General features: G+C 41.6%; 1 protein-coding gene across 7 annotated transcripts in view; it reads right to left on the bottom strand.

Moving 5' to 3' along the window:
• Window positions 1-27414, bottom strand: part of SYT3 (synaptotagmin 3) — a 404209-nt gene that overhangs the window by 114085 nt on the left and 262710 nt on the right. For 6 of the 7 annotated variants that reach the window (XM_068241413.1, XM_068241419.1, XM_068241415.1 and 3 more), the window contains 2 exons: window positions 26942-27025; window positions 9824-10373 (listed from right to left, as the gene is read on the bottom strand). In XM_068241413.1, coding sequence (XP_068097514.1) covers window positions 9824-10373; window positions 26942-27025 — 634 coding nt within the window. The remainder of the gene's footprint in view (window positions 1-9823; window positions 10374-26941; window positions 27026-27414) is intronic. The other variant, XM_068241420.1, reaches the window with a different exon arrangement.

Raw genomic sequence — 27414 nt, 5'->3', positions numbered from 1 at the left:
CCACACTAGCCTTACCACATACCCTAGCACTAACCCTCACCACTAGCCTTACTTTCACACTGACCTTACCACCTAGCCTAAACCAAACCTTCACTGCTAGCCTAACCTTCAAACTGATATTACCATCTAGCCTAAACCATACCTTCACTGCTGGCTGAACCTTCACACTGAACTTACCACCTAGTCTAACATTAACCTTCACTGCTAGCCTTACCTCCACATTAACCTTACCACCTACCCTGACACATAGCCCTCACTGCTAGCCTAGACTCCACACTAACCTTACCACCCAGAATAACAATCATCTTCACCCCTACCTTAGATTGCACACAGACTTTAAAACATAGTCTAACACTAACCTTTACCTTTAGCCTTGTCTTCATACTGACCTTACCACCAGGCTTTACACTAAAACACTTACGGTACCTTCACCACTAGCCTTACCTTTGAACTGACCTTACCACCTAGCCTAACACTAACCTTCACTACTAGCCTTGCCTTTACACTGGCCTTACCACCCAGCCTAACAATTACCTTCACTGCTAGCCTTACCTTCACACTAACCTTACCACGTTGCCTAGCACTACTCTTCACTGCTAGCCTTACCCTCACACTAACCTTACCATGTTGCCTAGCACTACTCTTCACTGCTAGCCTTACCTTCACACTAACCTTACCACGTTGCCTAGCACTACTCTTCACTGCTAGCCTTACCTTCACACTAACCTTACCACGTTGCCTAGCACTACTGTTCACTGCTAGCCTTAGCCTTACCTTCACACTAACCTTACCACGTTGCCTAGCACTACTCTTCACTGCTAGCCTTACCTTCACACTAACCTTACCATGTTGCCTAGCACTACTCTTCACTGCTAGCCTTACCTTCACACTAACCTTACCATGTTGCCTAGCACTACTCTTCACTGCTAGCATTACCTTCACACTAACCTTACCACGTTGCCTAGCACTACTGTTCACTGCTAGCCTTAGCCTTACCTTCACACTAACCTTACCACGTTGCCTAGCACTACTCTTCACTGCTAGCCTTACCTTCACACTAACCTTACCACGTTGCCTAGCACTACTCTTCACTGCTAGCCTTACCTTCACACTAACCTTACCATGTTGCCTAGCACTACTCTTCACTACTAGCCTTACCTTCACACTAACCTTACCACGTTGCCTAGCACTACTCTTCACTGCTAGTATTACCTTCACACTAACCTTACCACGTTGCCTAGCACTACTGTTCACTGCTAGCCTTAGCCTTACCTTCACACTAACCTTACCACATTGCCTAGCACTACTCTTCACTGCTAGCCTTACCTTCACACTAACCTTACCACGTTGCCTAGCACTACTCTTCACTGCTAGCCTTACCTTCACACTAACCTTACCACGTTGCCTAGCACTACTCTTCACTGCTAGCCTTACCTTCACACTAACCTTACCACGTTGCCTAGCACTACTCTTCACTGCTAGCATTACCTTCACACTAACCTTACCACGTTGCCTAGCACTACTGTTCACTGCTAGCCTTAGCCTTACCTTCACACTAACCTTACCACGTTGCCTAGCATTACTCTTCACTGCTAGCCTTACCTTCACACTAACCTTACCACGTTGCCTAGCACTAATCTTCACTGCTAGGGCTTGAGCATGCACAGTACAAATCACCCGTCTTTGGAAGCAGTCTGGGTCATGAGTGCTTCCGAAGCCTGCTGAAGAGTCCTAAAGGAAATTGGAACAAGGAGACAGAGGGGACTGGAAAGGCTGTATGGGATCCATACCTATTACCCCTGCTGCCAAAACCCCATCGGTAACATTCAGAAGGGCCCCTAACTTAAAAAGCATACTAGCCCCCAGCCGTGTCAACAACGCTGAAACAACAGAACCCAATCCAAGCACTCTACAACAGACAGGGTCCTTCCCCTGCATGAACAAGAAGTGTCAGGCCTGTCAATTCATTTACACTACAGACATTTATAAATCCAATACCACGAACAAAACATACCCCATTAAGAGTCATATAAACTGTACATCCAGAAATGTAATTTATGTCATATCCTGCCCATGCGGATCACAATATGTGGGCCGCACTACACAACTGGTACGTACAAGGGTCGGACAGCACAAAAGAAACACCCCTAAAAATTACCCATTACATAGTGTGTCAAGACACTTCACATCACCACAGCGATCCTGCACTGTTCCGCATCACGTTAATAGAACAAATTTCGAATGCACACCATGATACCTTTGAACTCCTAAAAAAACAAGAAATGTACTGGATTCAAATTTTAAAAACCCTCACTCCAGCTGGACTCAATGAGCAGCTGGAGAAAATACACTAATACCTCAAATATATACAGTTCTAAACCGATTTTACTGGTCCTCTCTTTTATCCTGTTCTTAGCCAGATGTTTTTACAGTTCCGATATTAGATTGTATGTGATGAGCTTTATATGTTTTTTTCCCTGGAAATCCTTTTTTATACATTGTATCTTCCCCTCCCCAATCTTAACCAACCCTGATCCCTCCCCCAATTTTCTCCCCCCTTTCTTTTTTCCCTAAACCTATCCCCTTCCACCCTCTCAAATATATATTAAGTACATTATACCTGTGACTGTGTAACTACAATAGAAAGAAATGCATGAGGGTCCAATATATATTTTTCCTGATTTTTTGCCTTTTTAAGAAAATTCTTTTTCAAATGTCTCTTTTTAATCTGCTTATTTATAACTAATTTATAATTAATCCATGATCTGGTATTTTTTAGATATATCCAAGGCTGAATCGTATAAAATGAACTTATTGTGTCCTCAACAAGCTATTGCAATAAGCAACAATCAGCACAATCTGCCTGACTATCCCCTCCTCCCCTTTCCCCTAACCAGGAACACATCACCATTGAATAATCATCTATGCATGGACAAACATATGCCTAGCGTCATGGTTGCCATGACAATGCGCAACTCCATATCTAAACGTGATCCTACGCATATCAAATCCTTTGTGCAAGAATTGTCACTTCCATAAATTAGAAATTGTAAGCCAGCCCATAGTATCTCTCTACTCACCCCCTTATTATAATAATTGCCCGCTTCGGGAGGTTATAAACGTCCCTTCACGAATAGCCCTGCTGTTTTTTTCCTAAACAAATATGGCGGAAACGTTGTTTCCGCGTCCTTGGGCGCATGCGCGAGCGGACGCAGGATACACACGCCTAGCCGCCGCAACTCAAAATGAGGTCTGGCTTCTAGTCAAACACTACGCAGGCGCAAGACGTCATATGACGCAACGCCATCTTTCACATAGCAAATAACGGGCGCTTTTCTATTACACACAGCCGGAAGGCTGTTTCCAATTGGATAATGAGCACTAATTTACTCATTAACCAGACTATATCATGAGCAGTAAAAACGGCAGCAAGGCACAGAGGCGCTAAGCTGACTGAAGCTGCTTACAAGGTAAGATCCCCATTTCTCCTTGTCCTACCATTTACTCACTTCACTGAACCCTACACATACCTTTATCTTCTAAATGTGACTATTTGATTATTGTTAGTTGTCTACCTCCACCAGCGTTACACTACCAATTAATTAAGAACTATTCAACAACCTTTAATTTCACTAAATACTTATCATAAATTAATATTGACATTTCGCTTGCTGGATTTTACCTTATTGTTTTAAAGAAAAGTTAGATACTGGTTTCCCACATATATATATATATATATATATATATATATATATATATATATATATATATATATATATAAACACCAAAAATGACTATATCATAGAAATATTTTGTACATAATAGATTTACTGTATGAACATATTGTAACAGAATTTTTTGGTGGCTTTGTTTCCTTCTGTCCTATAGTGTTTGATTGCTCCTTTTTATAGCCTGATGAAGTGGGTGGAACCCACGAAACGCGTTGCAAAATATTGGAGTATATAAATAAATCGTTTATTTGTCGTAAACTCGACAATTCCTTGTGTCTGCATCAGGGAGGTAAGTCCACCTACTACCTCCCTGTCTTTTAAGTATTTTTATCTACTTTTATCCTTCTGGCGCCTCTGCAACATTGGTTACTATATTGTGTCCACCCCTGGTGGAGGGGAATTGGCCCCCTTTTTCCTTATCTACAGAGAGCGACTTCTTACTCCTGAGTGGGGACAGGTTAATCTCCCCACCTGCCTACACAGTGGTTACCTGGCAGGTAACCCAGACTTGTGAGTATTACTCCAACCTCTTTATTCACATAATTCCCAATTACCAGTACATACTGCACCATATCGGGCTCTCAATGTCTCCCTCCCTTACTGTATGGAATCCAGAGCATTCACGTCTCCATAGGTGAGTATCCAACTCATTCTTTGCAACTCATGGTAGAATTTGCTTTAAATGAGGCTTGGATACATCCACGGCTATAATTACTAGGTAATTTCTGGAATTTACCCAGGGATTTTATCTGGCTGTAGAGATGGCCCGAACGGTTCGCCGGCGAACTGATACACGCGAACATCGCTGGTTCACATTCGCGGAGAACCGCAAACTATATGCGAGTTCGACCCGCTCCCTATAATACATCATTAGGCTCAACTTTGACCCTCTACATCACAGTCAGCTGACACAGAGCAGCCAATCAGGCTACACTCCCTCCTGGAGCCTCCCCCCCCCAGCTGCATTGGCCATTATCTCACTCGGTGTGGCTGCAGTAATTAGAGGGAGGGAGGGAGGTTGCCGCACAGATTAGGGAAAGCTTAGTAAGGCTCTTGTAGTCTTGTTAGCTTGCTCCTTGCTGATACTTATTGCTAAAAAGCACCCCACAACAGCTCTTTTGAGACTTAATTTTGTTCTTGTGATCTGTTTTTTTTTCTTTTTGTGGCCCACTGACACTTGCATATACAGCCCTGTCAGTCAGTGGCAGCTGGCCCTTGCTAATTCCTACTGTGCCACTGCCAGGCCCAGCACATTCAGTGTCTACCTTTTCACTGCACGTGTGTGACAGCTGCACATTTGTAATTTGACATTGTGATTTCTGCCCTTAAAACGCTGCTGTGCGTCAAATCTGGATTTTTCCCTGGGACTTTTGGCATGTATCCCACTCCGCCATCCCCTCCTCCAAGTGTAACTTGAAACATCTTTTTTATCACTTTTGTGGCCAACATAAATGTTTCTAGTTTTCAAAGTTCGCCTCCCCATTGAAGTCTATTGCGGTTAGCGAAGTTCGCGCAAACCCGAACTTCGCGTTCGAGGTTCGTGAACCAAAAATCGGAGGTTCGAGCCATTTCTATCCGGCTGCCACCAAAAGTCAGGAAGAAATGTTTTGCCTTTAAAGGCTAATTGGTTCAAGCCTATAAAGCATTTTTTTTACCTTCACCTGGATAAGCTTGCATATATAAAGAAGAGAAAGGGGGTGAATGCCTTAAAAATAAAGTACAGAGAAAACCGGAGCCAAAATAGTGCAATGTGCCACAATATGGGGCAAAGTACAATAAAGATATAAGGTACTCACAAAGGTAGGTTGCATATGGGGCACCCAACCACTTGATGCAGGTGGAGATGTACAAACCCGACGCCACACAGGTGTCCAGAGAAACCTGGACATGGTCGCTCTCTTGGGAAAAACAAGCACCAGACATGGCAGAGCCACAGGACCAATAGCACCTCTCCAAAAAGGGTGAAAAGCACAACAGGGGTTAAGAGGCACCCAGAGGTAGATAAAATATAGCTAAAAATAACAAAAATAAGAGGTGGCTTACCTCAATGATGACAACTTTATATAGCAATGGAATTTATTATGCACTGGCAATGCATTTCGTGGGTCTAAGCCCATTTCCTCAGGCTAATTATCCATTAGCCGCATTTGCAGCAGTATGTCTACGCCCTGCGAGAAAACTGTTCCTGTTCCAGGGACATAGATATTCATCTTCTATTTCCTATGCACAGCACACCCAAATGAGAATGCCTGCTACCCCCCCTCCGTGGGCGCACAGTTCCCATTCACCGATCTAAGTGCCTGTGATCAATAGCCACTGGCATCAATGAGATATCGTGGCTACTGGTAAAACAAAAGTAGCACATACATAACGTGGGGGACATCTTGTAGCCAAATAGTAAAATTACACCAACGTGCATTTTTTAAAATAAAAATACATACATGTACCATTAAAATGAACCCCTTACCTCCCCCACTCTCCCATAGCTACCAAACTAAAACATTTGCATATATATATATATATATATATATATATATATATATATATATATATATATATATATATATACATAAACATAAATAGTTACCTTAGGGACTAAACTTTTTTAATATGTATGTCATTGGTGTATATTACTGTAATTTTTGCAAACAGGGGCTTGTAATTAGCGACAGACGTAGGACGGCAAAAAATACACCTTTATTTCCAAATAAAATATTGCTGACATACATTGTACTAGGGAAATATTTTAAACATTACTATAACTGGGACGAACGCGCAAATGAAATAGGTGGGTTTTAACTGTATTATCTATGTAATGTATTATTTTAAAACTATATAGGGCCAAAACCTGAGAAATAATTATTTTTTCAATGTTTTTCTTATTATTCCTGTTACAATGCATTTAGCATAAAATAATTCTTAGCAAAACATTCCAGTCAAAGAAAGCCTAATTAGTGGCAAAAAAGAAGGCATAGATCATTTTGTTGTGATAAGTAGGGATAAAGTTATTGGCAAACGAAAGGGAGGAGTGCTGAAAGGTAAAAATTTCTCTGGATTACAAGGGGAAAACCCCCTCAGTGGTGAAGTGGTTTCAATCACCAGGTGAAGGTGCAGCAGAGTGTTGTACCTTCTTTTTTTCCTTTGGTTGAACTTGATGGAGGGATGTATTTTTTTAGCCAAACTATGTAACTATATAAAGCAAAGTGATTCCCTTTCTCTGCTTATGAAACAAGGCAAGCAGAAGGTGTATGAGTGGCAAAAAAAACCTATTAAAATCCATTATTTCACATGTTCCAAAACAGAACAAAAAGAAAGGATTTTATCTTTCAGTATGAAACATGGTAGACAAGATAATATGTTAAAAATGTAATCCATTCCCTTACTGCTTTCTTGTACACCTGTGCCCAGGGCGTCTCTACAGTAACAGCAGCAGCGCGTGACCACACTGTGCGCACTGACCAGCATGACAAATCGCCATGCTTCCTAATAAAGGATATTTTGATTAGAGAATTGATTGGACTGTGGCCACCCAGGAAGATGAAGTTAATGGATAAACAGAAAAACAGGGCTGGAGAATGCCTGGACGGCAATGCCAGAAAGACTCATTTATGTATTAGTTTGGAAGTAAACAGTTCCAAGACAGAAGGATAGAGATGTCAGATGATTCCACACAACCTGCTACAGTTATAAATCCAATTTACCCAGAGTTTTATATCAGACAAAGGCGCTACTGTCATAAAGAGCTAACTACAGTGGCGTAGCTGGGGGGACAGAGGGGAAATATGTCCCCGGGTGCAGCACTGTGAGGGCGCTTAGTGCGATTGACACACCCCCACATTCGTGATAGGTCAGCTCGATGGCCGCTGTAAGTGCATCCGCTTTTCTCCCTCCCTTTGCAGATGAGTGCCCCAATGTTAATAACAGCAGAAGACTCACCAATTTTGACTTTTTTTGATGATGTCATCTCTCCTCTGCAGCACGCCCAACGTCCTCTCCTTGGTAACAGCGCCATCATGTGACAAGAGATGCCGCTGTTACCAAGGAAAGGACGCTGGGTACTCAGCAGAGGAGAGATGACATCATCAATGGAACGTTTGAGCCTACTATGAAAAAAGGAAAGGAAGAGGAGCACAATGGAGAAGGGAAGGGGGGAGGAACAGCATGTACTATACTAAGGAGAAGGAAAGGAAGAGGAGCAGCATGTGATGTAATAAAACAGATGATGTTAAAAAATAAACATGGTACGTACTTTTTCCACAAAAGTCACTTGTAGAAACGTTTATTATAGTTAACCAGGAACATCCCTCAGACAACAATTAGGCAGCATGTCATCTTCAATCAACATAATTAAGCAGCATATTCCCCTAACACCAAAATTAGGCAGCACGTCCTCACAAACAACACCTTTAGGCAGAGTGAATACCCACGTAACATAGTGAATCAGTGTAATAGTCAAAATATTTATGTAGTGTGTCACCACAAACACAAAAATTAGACTGTGTCCCAATAAACAACATAATTAGGCAATATGTTTTTCTCTTTAGTATAGTATATCAATTAATTTATGCAAATGTACATTTTCTATGTATGTTTTTTAAATTTTACAATTTTTCATGACATTGGTCCTTTAAGTGAGCAACTGTGGTTTCCTATTGGTTCTGGGTCACCATGAGCTATCTGAGTATTCTGTTGTATAGTGAACCCCACTGACGGACAATTAATGACAAGACTATGGGCCTGATCTAATTCCATTTTTTCCTCATTTTTCATCCAAATTTTTAGCACTTTCCAATTGAAAACGCAGTAAAAAGTAGGTGAAAAATACTTTCAAAATTATTTTCTTGCTTGTTGATGGCTTAAAAGGCATTTCATTGATACGATGTGTAAATATCACCCAGGAGAAAACAGGAGAAACGTGAATTGGATCGAGCCCTATAGGTTTCCCAAAGTGTTGCAGAAGATGCCAGCTCTGTAAATACTGAATAAAAAATATCATGGGAAAAACAGATGAGAGATACTTTATAACACAAGAGGCCATATGCAATTCACTTTTTTCTCCTAAGTTTTCTCCAAGTTGATATTTTCACACCTTGACAATACAATGCCTTTTAAGCCACCAGCCAGCAAGAAATACTCAGGATAATGTTGGCAGTAGTTTTTCACATACTTTATAGTACTTTTTCAATTGCAGAGTGCTGTTTTAAACAGAAGATGAAAAATTATCTCCTAGGAGAAAACTTAGGAGAAAAATGCAATTGCATATGGCCCAAGTTTTGTAAATCAATTGCATGAACTCTTTCAAAATGATCTTAATTTGACCATTATCAGTCAAAAGGAGTGAAAGACAGTAGGCCACCATTAAGAGCCCTTTCCAGCAAGCAGTGACCATGCCAGCCCCATTCCTTTCTAGTACTGACCAGTAAGGAGCAAAAACGCCAATATTCTTTTAGAATTAAATAAAATGTTAAATTAAAATAATGTTAAATTCGTTTTTTGACTGAACATTCCATCATTTTTTTTGCGATTTTCATGAATATCAATTAAAATATAAATTTTTCCGGTAAAAATAGTCACAGTAAAAATACTATTTTCTGCGTTATCATGATTTTTAGTGGTAAAAATATAGACACAAAAAGAAAAATATTTTTCACGAAACTTTCTCTAAATCAAAAATAGCATTTTCAATGTGAAAAAGACTTTGGTATTGACCCCTTTAATTTAAAATATTCACTAGTTCTACTATTCTGTGAAATGAGGGCAATATATTGCCTTCAGCGTATTTTAATTTCTAAAAATTCTCAAAACCCATTTTTGTGATTGTTTTTTATTTTCTTGAAATTGAAGGAGAAAAATAAATAAAATTACAATAAGACCATTATTCCCATCTGAAGCACGGGCAGCAGAAGGTGATAGCACAGAAGATAAGGTGGGGCTCTCTGTTCTGCTTCTTGTTTCAAGCTACACTGTCTGACTATGAATGTATGAAAGTATAGAGACAGAGGAAAATACATCCTAGCTCAGCACTCTAGACTGTGCAAAGAATAGAAATAGCCCACGTTATATAGTCCCCAATGATCCCATTACACACTTACAGAGCTGGCTTCCAAGATGTCTCTCCAGATGGGAGCTTCTTCCGTAGGATTCGTGAATTCCAGCAAATTATCTAACACCACCTGGCCAATGAGGTCATGCCGGGAGAATCGGTCAAAGTCATAAATGCTGAAGTGCAATTTGCGGGTGTTAAGCTCATTAAAGGGCACATTAAAATGGAATGTCTCATTAAAGATTGGATTAAGAGTCTTGCGGTGAACTTTAGTTTGAAATTTTTTCTTTCGATCAGGCAGTAGGTACATCTTCACGTACGGGTCTGAGAACCCATTGGCGTCCTTTGCTGGTAGTTCCAAAGCCTTAAGTATCTTTACCACCAATTGTTCTGTGTTGTAGGTATACCGCAGGATGAAGCTGATGCGACCACAGCTGGTGGCCTCCAGTTTCTTCATCTCTGCGTCGGCTGAGCGTTGTTTGTACAACTCCGGCTTAATCTGCCCGATACTGGTGGCCTGCTCTGGCTTTTCATCCACATGACCTGAAAAATCAGGACTGGACAACTGCTGAGTCATGGGTCTGGGTAACGTGCTGTATCTGCAGACCAGAAAAACAACATTCATTTCATTTTGACCACAGTTACCTACATTTAGAATTCTTAAGGTGGCCACACACCATACAATTAAAAGATCCAAATTTTCACCACTTCGATAATTTCGATTGGTTGTCCCAAAAAAATCAAGAGCTTTTCTTTATTTTTGATAGATAAATCCGTTCGAATTTCCATTTTTTTTTCTCGTTTTTTGGAGATTGGACATGTTGGAAATTTCAGGCCAACTTTATCAAGAATTGTGTGGTGTGTGATGGATTGTCAATTACTTGATGTACAGTTCCAATCAATTTTTTTCTGAACTTTCAATTATTTTATTCATGATTGGGGAAGAACTGAACATAGGTGTGTGGTACATGTTGTCAGATTTTTGAATTGTTACAATCAGTCAAAAAAATGGATTACTATTCTTCCATTGAACAGATATTTAAAAAATTGGATCGTGTGTGGCCACCTTTAGACTTACTGTAAGTATCCTGACATTAACTTAAAATTAGCCTCCAGTCAATAATTCAGTGTAGTGGTATCAATGATTTTGCGTCCGTCCTAAAATACAAGTTTACCACTTCTTAGCGTTACCATTACTAACCCACACTATCAAAGCTCAATGATTGAAAATGTTATGAGCACCGAGCACACACACAATACATGCAAACACATGCATGGATTGACAACATGCACACATACACATGCATGCACACACGTACAGTTAGGTCCATGGATATTTGGACAGAGACAACTTTTTGGAAAAACGCGTTATTTTCACTACAGTTTCCCTTTCAGTATTTTATAATATAATTTGACCACTAAACTGCAAGACTCAGAGATCAAAATGAAGTGAGGAACATGCTTGAATTTATGCTTCAATGGCAGTGTTTCCTCCCAGGCTCTATTAACCGGGTGCTCCGCCCGGCTAATTTTAGTGAGCACCCGGCTGTCATCAGCTTGCCTCCTCATCCTCCTACTATGCTGTAAGCTAAGTTGTGCAGAGAAGCACTGGCCCTGCATTCTTCCTTCGTGCCTTACCCGTCTACTTTTTTATGCCACCCAGCAGGAAAAAAATTGAATTGTTATACAAACCCCAACTGAGACCTTTCTTTTTTAGAAGAAAGTGTTTTTGTTTTGTTTTATTTAGGCTTTCTATAGAAAACATTACTATTACAATATTGTTATTAATATTACTATTCAAATCAGAAGGATTCTACAGAAATGAAGTATTACCTTCAGCTAAGCAATGCTAGCGCCTGCATGCCTTCTTGAACACAGTTCTACTGTAAGGAGGTTATAGCAGGCGGCCTCGCCGCAAAGCGCAGGTGACAGCTGTGATCTGACATAATCCTTCCTGACAGCATCTCCCCTCACACTGGCGGATAAGTGGGAAAACCTCACAAGCTCAATCAGAGGCTGCCAGACAAAGGCCTAGCGTCATTTTGCTGCTTCTCCGCATTAAAGGACCAGCTATCCCACAGTACAGCATAAGAAAGCTAGGCACAGAAACGTGAGTTTTATTTCTGAATGGCTTTCACAAGTTATTTAATTCATCTTTTGAAAGGCACCTGAAATGACACGTAACATGGTGCGATAAGCGTGTATGATCATGCAATAAACACACGTCTCACTATAAGATAGCAGAATCCAGATCATCAGGGGGGTTTGTATGGCTGATTTTGTGGTGAAACCCCTCCCAGATTGTGATGTCAGGACCTAGGTCCTGACAGTTTCCTGTCTGTGAGCCTTGTTGCATTGTGGGAAAAAATGACTGTTAACAACTGACAAGCAACCAGTATCTCTCTCTGTGCATATGTATATTTATGAAAAAAAATTTTTTAGCCTATTGAATTTTTAGTGGGTGTGGTTATGAATAATGGCAGTTGGTATTGTTGGTTTTCTTTCTTGTCTGCCAGTAGTAAAGATGATAATGACATGGAGGCTCATTGTGGATCAAACAATATGAACAAATTACCTGGCGAATATTAATCATTTATTGATCTCTCTTCTAATATGTAACGTCTCACTTTGCAAAGTATTGATTTATTTTTTTCCCCTTTTTGCTAAAGTTCCTCTTTATTAAACACACTTCTCATTGAGTGCAGCAATAATAGTGTGTTTTGGATGAATTAAAAAGAAAAATTCCCCCAGTGCTCGCATCTGAGTAGCATGTCAGTACAACTTTTTGTTTTTGTATTGTAGGGCTGTGGAGTCGGTACAAAAATCACCCGACTCTGACTCCTCAGTATATAAAACCTCCGACTCCAGGTACCCAACATGCTCCGACTGGCTCCTTAGTCTAATATTTACCAGGGCTGAGGAGTTGGTGCAAAAATCATCCGAATCTGACTCCTTAGTTTACGAAACCACCGACTCCAACTCCAGGTACCCAAAAATTGCTCAACCTCCTCGACTCCACCGCCCTGTCGTACAGTTTCTATTTATTTAATTGAAATAGAGCATGGTTCTTGACATGCCAGCACATGCACAGTGACCCGTGCTCCCGCTGGACAGCAACACAGTGGTTTTGACTGGATGGACATTGAGGGACAGGACAGACTACACAGGGCTGGAAGAAGCCCTATGTAAGTAAAAATCCTTTTGATCCCATCATCTCAGGTTTAGTTAAGTTGGTTGACCTGATGCGCATACTGGATGTGTAAAGTCTATATGGCTAGAAGATCAGCATGACTGACAGATAAGTCGCATTTAAAAAAAAAAGAGAGAATGAAGCTGGAGGTTCCATACGAGTTTCCTTTAAATTTGAATATGGTTTGTGCATCACATACAGTATGTGTTATAAGTTTTTTTGTTTCGTTATTTTGGTGGAAAAAGTGGAGTTGCGATTTAAAGTGTACCCGAGGCGACATGTGACATGATGAGATAAACATGTGTGTGTACAGTGCAAAACATATTAATAACCCGGCTGTTTTTATTGTTTTTTTTTTATTTTGCTGCCTGAAAGAGTTAGTTTTCAGGTAAGCAAGTGACAGCTTCTGTCTTGTTGGTACTTTGTCAGGAATACGGTAAACCTCACTGATAAGAAAATTACAGCCATCAAAGTTTTAATGGCAGAATACAACTTCTGAGGGCAAGGGAGAGATAGAAAAAGCTCAATATTTCCTGTTAACTATGGGACACTCAATATTCAACTCAGCATTCAGTCTACTTTGTAGACTGCATTGCACCTTTATTTCCAAATAAAATATTGGCACCATACATTGTACAAGGGATATATTTTAAATGTTGCAATAACCAGGAAAAATGGGCAGTAAATTGTGTGAGTTTTATCCACAGCTGAATGTTTAATTTTAACCACTTCACCACTGAGGGGTTTTACCCCCTGAGCACCAGAGCAATTTTCACCTTTCAGCGCTCCTTCCATTCATTCGTCTATAACTTTATTATTACTTATAGCAATGAAATGAACTATATCTTGTTTTTTTCGCCACCAATTAGGCTTTCTTTAGGTGGGACATTATGCCAAGAATTATTTTTTTCTAAATGTGTTTTAATGGGAAAATAGGAAAAATGTGGGGAAAAAAATAATTATTTTTCAGTTTTCGGCCATTATAGTTTTTAAATAATGCATGCTACTGTAATTAAAACCCATGAAACGTATTTGCCCTTTTGTCCCGGTTATAAAACCATTTAAATTATGTCCCTATCACAATGTTTGGCGCCAATATTTTATTTGGAAATAAAGGTGCATTTTTTTCAGTTTTGCGTCCATCCCTAATTACAAGCCCATAGTTTATAAAGTAACAGTGCTATACCTTCTTGACATAAATATTTAAAAAGTTCAGTCCCTAAGGTAACTATTTATGTATTTTTTTTAATTGTAAATTTTTTATTTTTTTTTTAATTACAAAAAAAAAAAAAATGGGGAGTGTGGGAGGTAATGAGTTAATTTTATGTGTAAAAGTCATTTATTTGTATGTGAAAAATGTGTAGGGTGTAGTTTACTATTTGGCCACAAGATGGCCACAGTAACTTTTTGTTTTAATGCGACCTCCAAGCTTCCTTCCGGAAGCTTGGAGGAAGAATAAGGAGGCTGGACACGTGAGTTTTTTCTCACAATGATCGCGCTGCCCATAGGAGAGCAGCTGATCATTGCGGGGCTTAGATCAACGAACGGGAATGGATTTTCCCGTTCATTGATCTCTGGGCGAGCGGGCGGCGGCGTGTTTACTAGCGGCGGGCGGCGTGTTTACGAGCGGGAGCGCGGGCAGCGTCGGGAACGCGGAAAGTACGTGTTTCTCCGTCCCTGGTTTTTAAAGGATGGAAAAAGGGGCGGAGAAATACGTACGCGCGGGGGTAAAGTGGTTAAAACTACAATGGCGAAAACTGAGTAAAATTATTATTTTTTTCATTTTTTTCTTATTATTCCCATTAAAATGGATTTAGAATAAAATAATTATTAGCATAATAGACCACCTAAGGAAACCCTAATTAGTGGTGAAAAAAGCTATAGATCATTTAATTGTCTTTGGTAGTGATAATGTTATTGGCGAAAGAAAGGGAGGAATGCTTAGGCTAGGTGCACACATAGCAGAAACGCTAGCGTTGCGTAAAACACTGCGTTTTTTGCCGCTAATGGACGTCTATGGGCCTCAGGAAAAAACGCATATCAAAAACGCATATCCGTTTTTGATGCGTGCGTTTTCAAAAATGCTGGTTTTGTTGCATAATCTTTAAAAACACAGCAAAAAAGCATATAATGAAAGTCAATGGAAACACAATGGTATGCATTTTACATGCGTTTTTCTATGCGTTTTTGGAAAATAACATTGTTTTATGATATATTTCCGCTTCCTGTTGTCTTCCTAGTGATTTGCATAAAACGCAAAATAAAAACGCATACAAATGCATACAAAACGCATATGCATTTTGTATATGCAAACTGCAAGTGCATTAAAACGCACAAAAAATGCTTGTAAAACGCATCTGCGATAGAAAACGATAACGCAAACGCAGCAAAAATGCAGACAAAACGCACAAAACATTAAAATAAAACACAACATAAAATGCAGCCTTTCACGCTATGGTATGTGTGCACCTAGCCTGAAAAGTGAAAATTGCTCTGGTTCTAAAGGGGAAAAAAACCCTCATTGGTCAAATGGATAAATATAGAATAAAGCCATTGGATACCTAAAAAAGGAGTAGGAGGAGAAATACAATTGTTAATCTCATCAGCTTATTTAAACTTTGGGTTCTCTTTAAAGGGAATGTCCGGGGGGGGGGGGGATCTAATTACCTGGGGCTTCCTCCAGCCCCTTGTAGCCGATCTGCCGCTCACCGCAGCTCCAGGGTCCAGATCGGCATCTTCTGCACCTGCTTGCGCTTATGTGGCCTTGAGCTACTGGCCTGTGCAGAGGCTACTGTGACCGCGAGCGGCCCGGCCACCGCTTGCGCAGGTAAAGAAGATGCAGACCAGGCGAGGTCGGCATCTGCAACAGAGGGGACCCCGGAGCTGCGGCGAGAGACAGATCAGCTGCCAGGGGCTGATGGAGGTTCCAGGTAAGTAGATCATTTTTTTTATCCTCGGATGTTTCCTTTAAAGAGACTCTGTAACAAAATGTTCAGCCTTATTTCTTCTATCCTATAAGTTCCTATGCCTGATCTAGTGTGGTCTGGATTATTGCAGTCTTTCCTAGTTGCACAGTGGCTTTATTATCTCTGTTATATGATCTAATCTTCATTCCTCTGACGGCTTTGTCGGGCTCAGGCACTCAGGCAGGAATGTGCAGCCCTGCTTGTGATAGGATAGAAGCTATACACACCTTCTCCACACCCCTTGCAGGCTCTGTGTGAGTCACAGACTGAGCTACTCTCAGCCTATCACATGCTGGTTAGAGGCCATGTCTTTTATTTGTAAACACTGCCAAAACCGGCAATTACAAGCCAGGATTGCAGCAGGGAGTGTCAGAAACAGCACAGAGGGGCCCAGGAGAACATAATGAATAGAATGGTATGCTTCGTATTGTAAGAATTTTAGAGTACAGATTGTAAGGTCCTTTTTCTTCTTCATCCTGCCGCAAATGTCTCCTCTTTGTTAAAACCTGTTCTAGAGTTACATTTTTGGGAGTGAAGCTCACCCACGTCTTTAGTCTTTGGCTTCCCGCTGCAAACAGAATAAATCTCATAAAGATTATTATAGAACTAGAGTGTGTGTTGTTGGGAGAATGGTTAATTCAGTTACTGATTCAAAGGAACAAGTTTCGCTTAGGGTGATACCATTTATTGGCAAGATTTATAGACTGGAAAATGCAAGCTTTTGAAATGCTAAGTTTGTTCTTCAGACGTTTTATAAGGAGCTGACTCTGCTTATATACACTGTATTCTGCAAATGTTTTACACGTTCGTGATCATCTCAATATACTGCAACAAACAGTAGTGTTGATCAAAATGAGTAATTTTGGTTTTTGTGAATTTTTGTGTTATTTTTGCATTGATAATTCTGACTGTGATAGCGATTTTGTGGGTAGTGTTGATTTTGCATATTTTTACGTAATTTTGCACAAATGCATTGACATCTATTAGGCATAAGCAAACAAATTTTTGCATATTACAAAACACATTTTTGCATAAATACACTAAAGTCTATGGGCATAGGAAAGTCATATTTTTGTGAAATGACACGTCACTGCGAAATTACGGATCTTAATTACGATTACATCCAAAATTAATTTTGCAATAGTCTGAAATTTCACAATGAGGATTTTGCATCATAGTTCCAAATTTTAGTGCAAAATTACTACTATGTGAAATGCAAACTAATCACAAATGCATACTTTTTATGTAGACATTCTTTACCTGCATAAACAAAAAAGAAAACCTTACAGGCCTTTCACACTGGGGCGGTGCGGTGCGTCTAACTGATGCACTGCTACCACAATCCAGAGCAAACCTATGGGGTGATTCACATTACCTGTGTCGCGGTACGGTCCACTGGAAGTCCTCGATCTGACGCTGGTCCAGAACTACGTTACCGCGCGGCTTCTGCCGCCACTTGCGGCGATCTGCATTGACCCGGAAGTCACGTTAGTCTATAGTGACGCAGGGATTTTTTAAAAACTTTCCAACGCAACGTTTCGGCGCGCATGCGTGGAAGCGTATTTTTACATTACGCTTATGTGCACTTCCGCCTACCACGAAGCAGGAAGTGAAAGCAAGCAAGCATCACTTCCTGCTTGGCCAGATGGGGAGTACTGCATGGTAATGTGGTATTCCCCGAAGGCCTGTTTTTGGCGGTGCAGCAGGCACGCCGCACCACCGGTTTGCAGTGTGAAACCGGCCTAAATGAAATCTTCATATATCTGTATCTGAAACCCTGGAGAAGCCCATACAGCCCTTTTAGGCAGGTTTCAAAGTACCTACAGTGGTGTAACAACAGCACCTGCAAGCCCCACCATCATGGGAGCCGGGGCTCCAGGGATCTGGTCCTGTGGCAAGGTGAAGAGCAGCAGCAACATCATACAGCGGGGTGAGGGGTCCTCATTCCTTTATTCACTGTACAGTCTATCACAGGATAAACTTTTCTTTAATCGGCTTGAATTCCTCTAGAATCCGGCCCGCAGCAACAATCTCCGTCTCTCTCCCTTCCTCCTTCCAGAAAAAGCATGTGCAGGGGGAGACTGGATTGGAACTCATCTAGTCAAACTTTCCAGCGATGATCTCCATGGTGACGGCAGCATCATGTGGCAAGGTGGTACGTACTGACGGCAGGTCACGTGATGCCACTGTTGCCATGGACATCAACGCTGGAGAGTGAGATTGGGTATGTCCCTCCCCTGTTTGTGCGCTGCACGGTTTTTTGAACAGCCAGTGGGAGGGAGAAGGGAAGAGGAGTGGAAACCCCCCCTATATAACCAGGTCGGCTTCATAGCGGCTGAAGGTGGAATCTGGCCTGCGGGCCATAGTTTGTCCAGACCTGGTCTATCTCCTTGTGATTCTTGATGCATGTCACATGACATACACAGACAGCAGCTGCAAGGAAACAGACTGTACAGCAGCTACAGTGAAGAGGGGAGTGAGGACTTCTTGCTCCACTGAAAGTAAGGTAAAGTATGCTGCTGCTTTGCTCCTTGCACAGGACCCCCCTCCCCCCACGCTTAATACATTACAAGTGCCAAAAGTGGTACCTCTGTTTTTGCATGCCCGCCACAGAAGGGAATCCCTGAGGAAGCTTAAAGTGGATCCGAGATGAAAAACTAACTATAACAAGTAACTTGTCTATATACTGTATCTTATTTAAAGAGACTCCGTAACAAAAATTGCATCCTGTTTTTTATCATCCTACAAGTTCCAAAAGCTATTCTAATGTGTTCTGGCTTACTGCAGCAATTTCTACTATCACAGTCTCTAATAAATCAATGTATCTTTCCCCTGTCAGACTTGTCGGCCTGTGTCTGGAAGGCTGCCAAGTTCTTCAGTGTTGTGGTTCTGCTATGAACTCCCCCTTCCAGGCCCCTCTATGCACACTGCCTGTGTATTATTTAGATTAGAGCAGCTTCTCTCTTCTCTCTTATCTTTTACAAGCTGGATAAATCGTCCTCTGAGCTGGCTGGGCTTTCACATACTGAGGAATTACATACAGGCAGAGCTGTCTGCACTCTGCAGGAAGAAACAGCCTGACACTTCAGTGGAAGATAGCTGCAGGGGGAAAGAAACACACAAATGATCTCTTGAGATTAAAAAGAAAAGCTGTATACAGCCTGCTTGTGTATGGATGTATTTTCTATGTGTGGACATACTGTACATCAACCTACTTCCTGTTTTGGTGGCCATTTTGTTAGTTTATAAACAAACTTTTAAAAACTGTTTTTAACCACTTTAATGCGTCGAGGAGCGGCGAAATTGTGACAGAGGGGAATAGGAGATGTCCCCTAACGCACTGGTATGTTTACTTTTGTGCGATTTTAACAATACAGATTCTCTTTAAAGTTTAGATAGTTTACACAGCAAGTCTAGCTGCAAACAGCTAAAATAGAATATGATTATTTCTTCCTGTGATACAATGACAGGAGCCATGTTGTTTGTAAACATTACACAGAGGCAAGCTTATCTCCATCTTGAGCAAAAAAACCTAATCCTCCCTCCTTCCCTCTGCCTCTGAAAACTCTCCTCCTCCTCCTCCTGCCCAGATTGAGCTCCCATGAGCCCTTGCTACTTATGAAAGTGCCTTGGCTCTCTGAAAACCTGTGGGCGTGGCTTATTTAGTTTATAGGGAATTAGAGTATTAAAACAAAAACAAAAAAGTATTTGGCTTGATGAATGCCCTATAAACAATAGGTAAAGAACACAATTATGCAATGAGTAAAAGTTCATCTCAGATCCACTTTAAGTGTGTGAGAGAGAGCATGCTGTGTAGCCAAGCTCCCCATAGGCCGAAACAAGAACAAGCAGAACCGCATTGCACCTGCATGATTATGGCTGCACATACACAGTAATGCACCCTGTATGTATTAGAGAGATTAGCCTGTCTAATTCCTCTTCATCTGTGACTAATCACCACTGTAATTTGATCTCTCCTCTGTCCCAGTTGGCTGCCTCGGCAGAGCAGCTAATTTGTAAACACAGGATGGTAACCCTATGTCTGTTTCCATCGAAGCAGGAAGTAAGCACACTGCAGATGTATTGCAGGATTTGTATCAGCTGTAACAAAGAAATGTTGTTGTTTTTTTACAGTTATTATGGCATTGCTTATGTTTTTGGGCACAGAGGAAGTTAAGATTTCAGATCCGCTTTAAACTGTAAAAGAAAACTAGGGCAGCACTGATCTATTATAAAGTCTTTGTTTTTTTTTGTTTTTTCCAGCAACATTAGAATTTCCATTTAGTGGTCCCGCTCCTCACAAGAGTGCTGCGGCACCCATTAAACAAAAGCGTAAAAAGGATGGTTATGGAAAAGTGAGAAAACCGAGAAACTGCATCATCATCTGCTTCCCAGAAGCCTCCCTGTGGCTCTTTTGGGGGAAAAAAAGGGAATTCAAAAAAAGAAAGATGAAGACATCGTCTTGCCATTGGTTGCTGTCTATTCTTCTCTGACAGAGAAGAGGAAAAAAGCACGACATCCAGAACAACTGTCACTCGTGGCCGCCTCGGCGTAAGGTCGTTGCTCGCAGTGAACCGTATCAGACTCAGCAAGACGGATGAGTATCGCAGATCTTGTCGCTGCGCTGGGTACGGGTTTTATTTAGGTGTAGGTGGCTTCCTGCCGCTCACCGGAATATTTATAGCATGCAGTCTCTGCGCTAATTAAACAGAATTTTATTCTAACCGCTTTAGCCCGAGGTTTCTCTCCCAAGGCAGTTAAATCATTGGAGTTTTATGGGACCTGTTTTTACCTTCTCGGGCTTTGATGGATCACAAATTCGTCCCAAAATGACTATTAATGCCGCCGCTCATTATGCTCTCTGCAGCTAGCAGGGATGCTTGGATTTGTTTTCCATCAGAAAATGCTATAAAATCGCAACGTATCGCGCCTCTGCTTCACATGCAGCAAAGATGGAAAATACCGAAAAACCATGACTATCAGCAGCTCCAGGTGAAAAATAAAACATGGGACATTGGGGTTAATTCACAAAGCTTACTAATTTTTCATTTTAAAGGGAAGGTCCAAGCAAAATAAAAAAATGAGTTTCACTTACCTGGGGCTTCTACCAGCCCCATGCAGCCATTCTGTGCCCTCGTAGTCACTCACTGCTGCTCCAGTCTCCCGCTGGCAGCTTTCTGACCTCGGAGGTCGGCGGGACGCATTGTGTAAGTTTTTACGCATTCCCGCTAGTGCAAGAACATTAACACATACATTTTTACGCGTTACTTTTTCAATGCGTACATTTTACGCATTGAACCAGTAATGCGTAAAAACGTATGTGTTAATGTTCCTGCACTAGTGGTAATACGTAAAAACGTATGCAATGCGGCCCGCCGACCTCCAAGGTCGGAAAGCTGCCAGCGGAGGACTGGAGCTGCAGTGAGTGACTACGAGGGCACAGGATGGCTGCATGGGGCTGGTAGAAGCCCCAGGTAAGTGAAACTCATTTTTTTTTTTTGCTTGGACCTTCCCTTTAAGGCTGCTATCACAGTGGGACGTTACAGGCGCAGGTTAGAGCAGCCTGTAACGCAGCCCAACTCACAGTAATGAAAAATCAATGGGCTGTTCACAGTGCCCATGTTGCATTACAGCATGCTGTGCGTTATACGCGGTTTTAGCCGCGTTAGACTGTTTGCACATGCTCAGTAATGTTGTTTTATTGTTTTTTGTGTGCAGGAGAGGAGGAGGGGAGAGTCCGCTATTTTGCCTAGCCACATGGCTAATTAATATTCACTGCACTGCAATGCCGAGCTCTCTGCCTGCTAGCAATGATTCATATGAATCATTCTCTGCCTGCTAGCAATGATTCATATGAATCATTCTCTGCCTGCTAGCAATGATTCATATGAATCATTCTCTGCCTGCTAGCAATGATTCATATGAATCATTCTCGGTTTTCTGCCTGCTAGCAATAATTCATATGAATCATTCTCTGCCTGCTAGCAATGATTCATATGAATCATTCTCTGCCTGCTAGCAATGATTCATATGAATCATTCTCTGCCTGCTAGCAATGATTCATAAGAATCATTCTCGGTTCTCTGCCTGCTAGCAATGATTTATATGAATCATTCTCGGCTCTCTGCCTGCTAGCAATGATTCATATGAATCATTCTCGGTTCTCTGCCTGCTAGCAATGATTCATATGAATCATTCTTGGTTTCTGCCTGCTAGCAATGATTCATATGAATCATTGCCGGTTCTATCGAACGAAATCGGCACACCAAGAGCCGCATAACGCGGCTCTATGTAGCGTCCACCTTTAGCACCACCATGCGTTGCGTTAGGGGAACGTTATGTGACCTTACCGTCCCCTGCAACGCAACGTCCCACTGTGTAAGAGCCCTAACTGTAAAGCCTCGTACACACGCATGACTTAAGGAACACCCGAGGTGAAAATAATATGCTACTGAAATAAACAATTGTATCAATCTTCCTCCTAAAAATGACTTTTTTTTTTTAGATATTCCACAGTTTTATTTTAGATTAAAATCCACTTTTTAAGTTTTTTTACTATTTTAGATTTAAATCCACTTTTTAAGTTTTTACTATTTTATTGTTTTTGCTCAATGACCTCTTCATTGAAGTATGCCAGAGCTAAACTCTATGAACTATTGAACCTTTTTATCTATTTTCTGCTCTCAGAAGCCATTTTCTGCTAGAGAAGTGTTTTATAGTTGTAATTTCCTATCAGTGAGGGTCACACTGTAGTCTGACCCAGTCCTGACTAAGACAGGAACTGCCAATTACATACCTGATGTTTAACTCTTTCAGGCAGAGAAAGAAAAAAAGGAACACAGCATAGTTATTTGTGTGCTAGGCACTGTACACACACATGTCTATCTCATCATGTCACCTCGGGTATCCTTTAAGTTGGCTGAGGCGGATGATAATGCGCGTGATCCGCAGGATGGATCTACTAAACCCCAGTAACGCCGATTCTCTTGTCGATCCAGTTTTCGTTAACCCTTGTTAAGCCATGCACCTTGAACGTACCAATGGTAGATCATCATATAAAATAAATGGCAAACAGCTGGGAACATCAGACTTGGAGAAGGACTTAGGAATACTAGTTGATAGCAAGTTAGGTAATCATATACAATGCCAAGCAGTGGTAGCTAAAGCATATAAAATTCTGGGATGCATAAAAAGGGAAATAATATCTCGAGCTGCTGGTATACTACTCCCTCTGTATAAATCACTTGTGAGGCCACATCTGGAGTATGGAATACAGTTTTGGGCACCACAGGACATTGACCTTCTGGTGCAAAGACAGGCAACTAAATTAATCAGAGGGATGGAAGCTCTCACTTACCAAGAAAGGTTGGACAAACTGAGCTTATTTAGCTTGGGAAAAAAAAGGCGACTGAGAGGTGACCTGATTAACATGTATAAATACATCAGAGTGCAATATAAATGCTTGGCAGATGAGCTTTTTTCCCCTAGAGTTGTACGATGGACAAGGGAACATGATCTGTAGGTGGAGGAAAAAAGTCTTTGCCATCTATTTAGAAAGGGGTCCTTCACAGTGAGAGAGGTTAAAATCTGGAACATCTGGGAAGTAGTTATGGCAAACTCTATATGTGCATTTAAAGAGGGCTTGGATGCTTTCCTTGCATTGAAGGGCATCCACGGCTATCATTTTTAGGTAATTCTCAGAAGAGTTGATCCAGGGATTTATCTGACTGCCATCTGGAGTCAGGAAGGAATTTCTCCCTTTTAAGGCTAATTGGCCCAGGCCTTGTAAGGTTTTTTCTTTTCCTTCCCCTGGATCAACTGGGATATGTGCAGGATGAGGATGGTGTTTTATTTTTTTATTTTTCTGGTTGGACTTGATGGACTAATGTTTTTTTTTCAACCAAACTAGCTATGTAAATATGTAACCCTTGTTAACCCTCCTGTCCAACAATTTTTGTTAACCCTTTAGCAGCCAATTTATTTAGAGGCTTGCAAGTGCTCCAGGCCTATTTATTTTAGCACATTTTTTTTATTTCTTATTTGTTACATTTCTTCTCATTAAGACTGCTGTCATGTGTATTTATGGTCACTTGTCACTAGGGAGCAGTGTGAGACAATAACAGAGGACTTCTTCTTTCAGTTTCCATGTTTTCCTCTAGTAGAGAGAGCTCAAAGCACCCCAAGAATTTACAGCACAACAAGTTCTGCAGGCTGAGGTCAAAAGCAGCGCACTTATCTCCAACGAGATAACTCTATTGAAGGTGCTAATGGGTTAAATGATGTTCACGAGATATTGTGAAAAAAATCGTCTGCAGCGAAAAAATTGTTTGAAAGATCACATTGTGGGTAGAGAAAGGCCTTAACAGTTGGACACAGAAGAGGGGCTACTGCATATGAAAAAGGATGATACAAATGGAACAGGGAAGCTGCAAATAGGGAGCAACACAGGGAAGAGGGGAGCTGCTGTCCATAAAGCTGTACTAACATCCATGTGCAGCAGCATCACTCTTCCAGGTACAGCTTTACAGAGGGGGCTGCATATGGAATGGGAGGGGGGCTGCTGCCAGTGGCATAGCAATAGGGGATGCAGAGGTCGTGACCGCACCAGGGCCCCTGGACCAGAGGGGCCCTCCTTCATCCACCTTATTAGCTTTTCATTTGCTCTATGCTGGTAATGATCACCTCTAAATGTGCACTGAATAATTGTAGCCCTGAACTCACTGTTTCCTTACTCCTATTACACCTCCCTAACACTGAAACTGTGCTTGGTAGGTTGAGATTCCATATCAATAGAGTGCTTGGGGCCTCATGTAAAACTCGCACTGGGGCCCCAAGCTCTTCAGTTACGCCACTGGCTGCTGCACATGCAAGTGGAGTTGGCCTAGGGGTGGAAAAAGCATATATATAGGTTTGTGCATATCGCAATCCGTGCAAATTATGTATACTGTCTGTACATGTTAATTTTACTGAATGTAAGTGAATCTTCCCCATTATATGACAGCACATTACGCACAGCAAGAGAAGGAGACAGACATGTGGAGTAGACCATGCGGATCGGCACATGCAGCAGATAAGATAACTATGTCAGACAGATTCCCTGAACACCCTGTGCTGAACTCTGCACTGGGAGGAAGGTGCAGATCTATTGTGAAAAAATACATAGTTTCTGTTAGCTGTGCATACTATTAGCATCATTGTCGCAGTCACAGAGGACACTCCGCTGTGTAAAATATTTGCCTGTGTTCTGTAAAATATTTTCTTTGCCAAAGCAAGACATCTTGAATCAGGATGAGACCATTGATTGGCTAACTTTAAAAACATAAATACATAAGACTAAGCTTTTGGCTAGTCCACCTGTATGCTGACAAGATGTACGTTGGAGCACACAGCTATATACACCAGAGATCCCGGTATCCAGCACCGGTGGGGATTGCAGAGACAGCACAAAACTCTGCCCCCTCCCCCCCCCCCCGAGCCGCCAGCAACGTCTTGTAGACTTCCTGCAGCCCCTATAGGCTTTCTGGCATCCTCCGAGTCTGCAAGACGGCGTCACCTGACCTGACCCGCATTGGGCCAGGCGGCACACCCGCTTTCATGCACGGACGCCAGAGTTGCAGGAAGGCTACACAATACCGCTGGTATTTTAATGCCTTCAAATTTGACCAACCCCCCCCCCCCCCCCCCCAAAAAAAAAAACAGTCCTCGTTATCCCTCAGGCATGCTGGATAGTTGAGACTTCTGGTAGCCTACGTTTTGGATAAAGGGGACTTTACTGTCCATGCAACATAAACAGGGGATACGTAGACTTTTATGTTTGTAAAATCTCAATGCTCCATAAATAGGACTGTGCCACTAGAAGTAGGGGTGACTTGAGCTGATTATACAACTTTTTTTATTTTACATTTGAAAGCTGCAGAAAGTTTGTAAAGCATTGTAATCCCGACAGCATTTGTATATGTTTAAAATCGCTTTCAAATGTAAAAAAAGAAGTGTTATACTCAGCTGAAGTCACCCCTCCTGGCAGTGGTACAGTCCCGTTTCCATGCCCTCAAGTTTTTACACAGAAAAACTGCCTGAAAGATTTGACAGAATACAGGCAGATATTTTACAAAGCCGAGTGTCCTCTGAAGTGCTACAATGATGGTAATAGTGGCGGGCCTCACAGCAAAAATTAACTGTCTGGGCCGCCTGCAAATCCCTGCCGACCTCCGCCACCACCCCAGATCAAAATTGTGGCAGAGCCCCTCATGCACAAGCATAAAATCACCCCTCCCCCACCCCGGCAGTAGCACGATATATAACCTGTTGTCAGCAGAACAAGCCACTCATCCTCTTCACTACTCTCTACAGCTGCACCAAACAGTGAAGTTCCTTGCGGCTTCCATCTCTGTATGTCATGTAACGCCCATCAGGCCCCACAAGGAGTTACACTCTACAGCAGTGATGGCTAACCTTGGCACTCCAGCTGTGACAAAACTACAAATCCCATCATGCCTCTGCCTCCCCGAGTTATGCTTAGAGCTGTCAAAGTATTGCAATGCCTCATGGGATTTGTAGTTTCACCACAGCTGGAGTGCCAAGGTTAGCCATCACTGCTCTACAGTGTGGGTGAAGGGAGGAGTGAAGAGGACATGTCACTAGCTCCACTGACAACGGGTAATGTTTGCCGCCTCTACTGCCACATTCTGCATCCAGGCTCCCTTAGCCCCGCCCCCTCCTGTTATGCACTTGGTACACAGTAGTGATGGTCAATGACATGCAATAATTTATGCTATTTTTACGCAAAAGCATGTAGCTTTAAATGCCGCAGCAGAGACTTTTTATTGGTCTGTTCTCAAGAATTATACTCGTAAATATATTTGCATAAAATGTAATTTGCATCAACTCAGAATGATTTACATCTCATTGACCATGTCTAGTACAGAGTACTAACAAAACATAACATTTTTTCCACGACAGAGGTCCTTAAAAGCAAACCTGAACTGGGGCAAGAAAATTGATGTTTACTTACCTGCGGTTTCTTCCAGCCCCCCCTAGTCTTTGAGGCCCCTCAGTGTCTTCGGGGTCTCCTCCGATTTTTCCCGGTTCAGGTATGCTTTAGGGGAAAAAAAATCTAGGTCTATATTCAACTACTTACAATATCTGATGTGTAAGAAAGAGAAAGGTCTATTTTTAAAGTGCACCCGATCTTTTTTATTTTTTACAATGAACCTCCCTAACAGAGATTGTAAATGAGATGCAAATAATTTTGAGTTGATGTAGCATTATCCAAATTTTGTATGCAAATGTATACAGCTTGAAATTAAAACAAAATCCTGCTGAAGTAAAATATGATTGGCCCATTTTCAAGCTGTATACATATTCATACAAAATTTGCATAATCCTGTCACAACTTGAAATTATTTGCATCTCATTGACTATCCCTACTCCCTATAAAGGAGGTTCCTAATGCAGTGTGCCATTGTAGTCCTGGGTTTGGGGGGA

This window comes from Hyperolius riggenbachi, chromosome 6 (assembly GCF_040937935.1).
Source record: "Hyperolius riggenbachi isolate aHypRig1 chromosome 6, aHypRig1.pri, whole genome shotgun sequence".
In the NCBI taxonomy this organism is placed as follows: Eukaryota; Metazoa; Chordata; class Amphibia; order Anura; family Hyperoliidae; genus Hyperolius; species Hyperolius riggenbachi.
The sequence above is the reverse complement of the archived record's forward strand: the minus strand, read 5'-3'. Positions and strand labels throughout refer to the sequence as shown.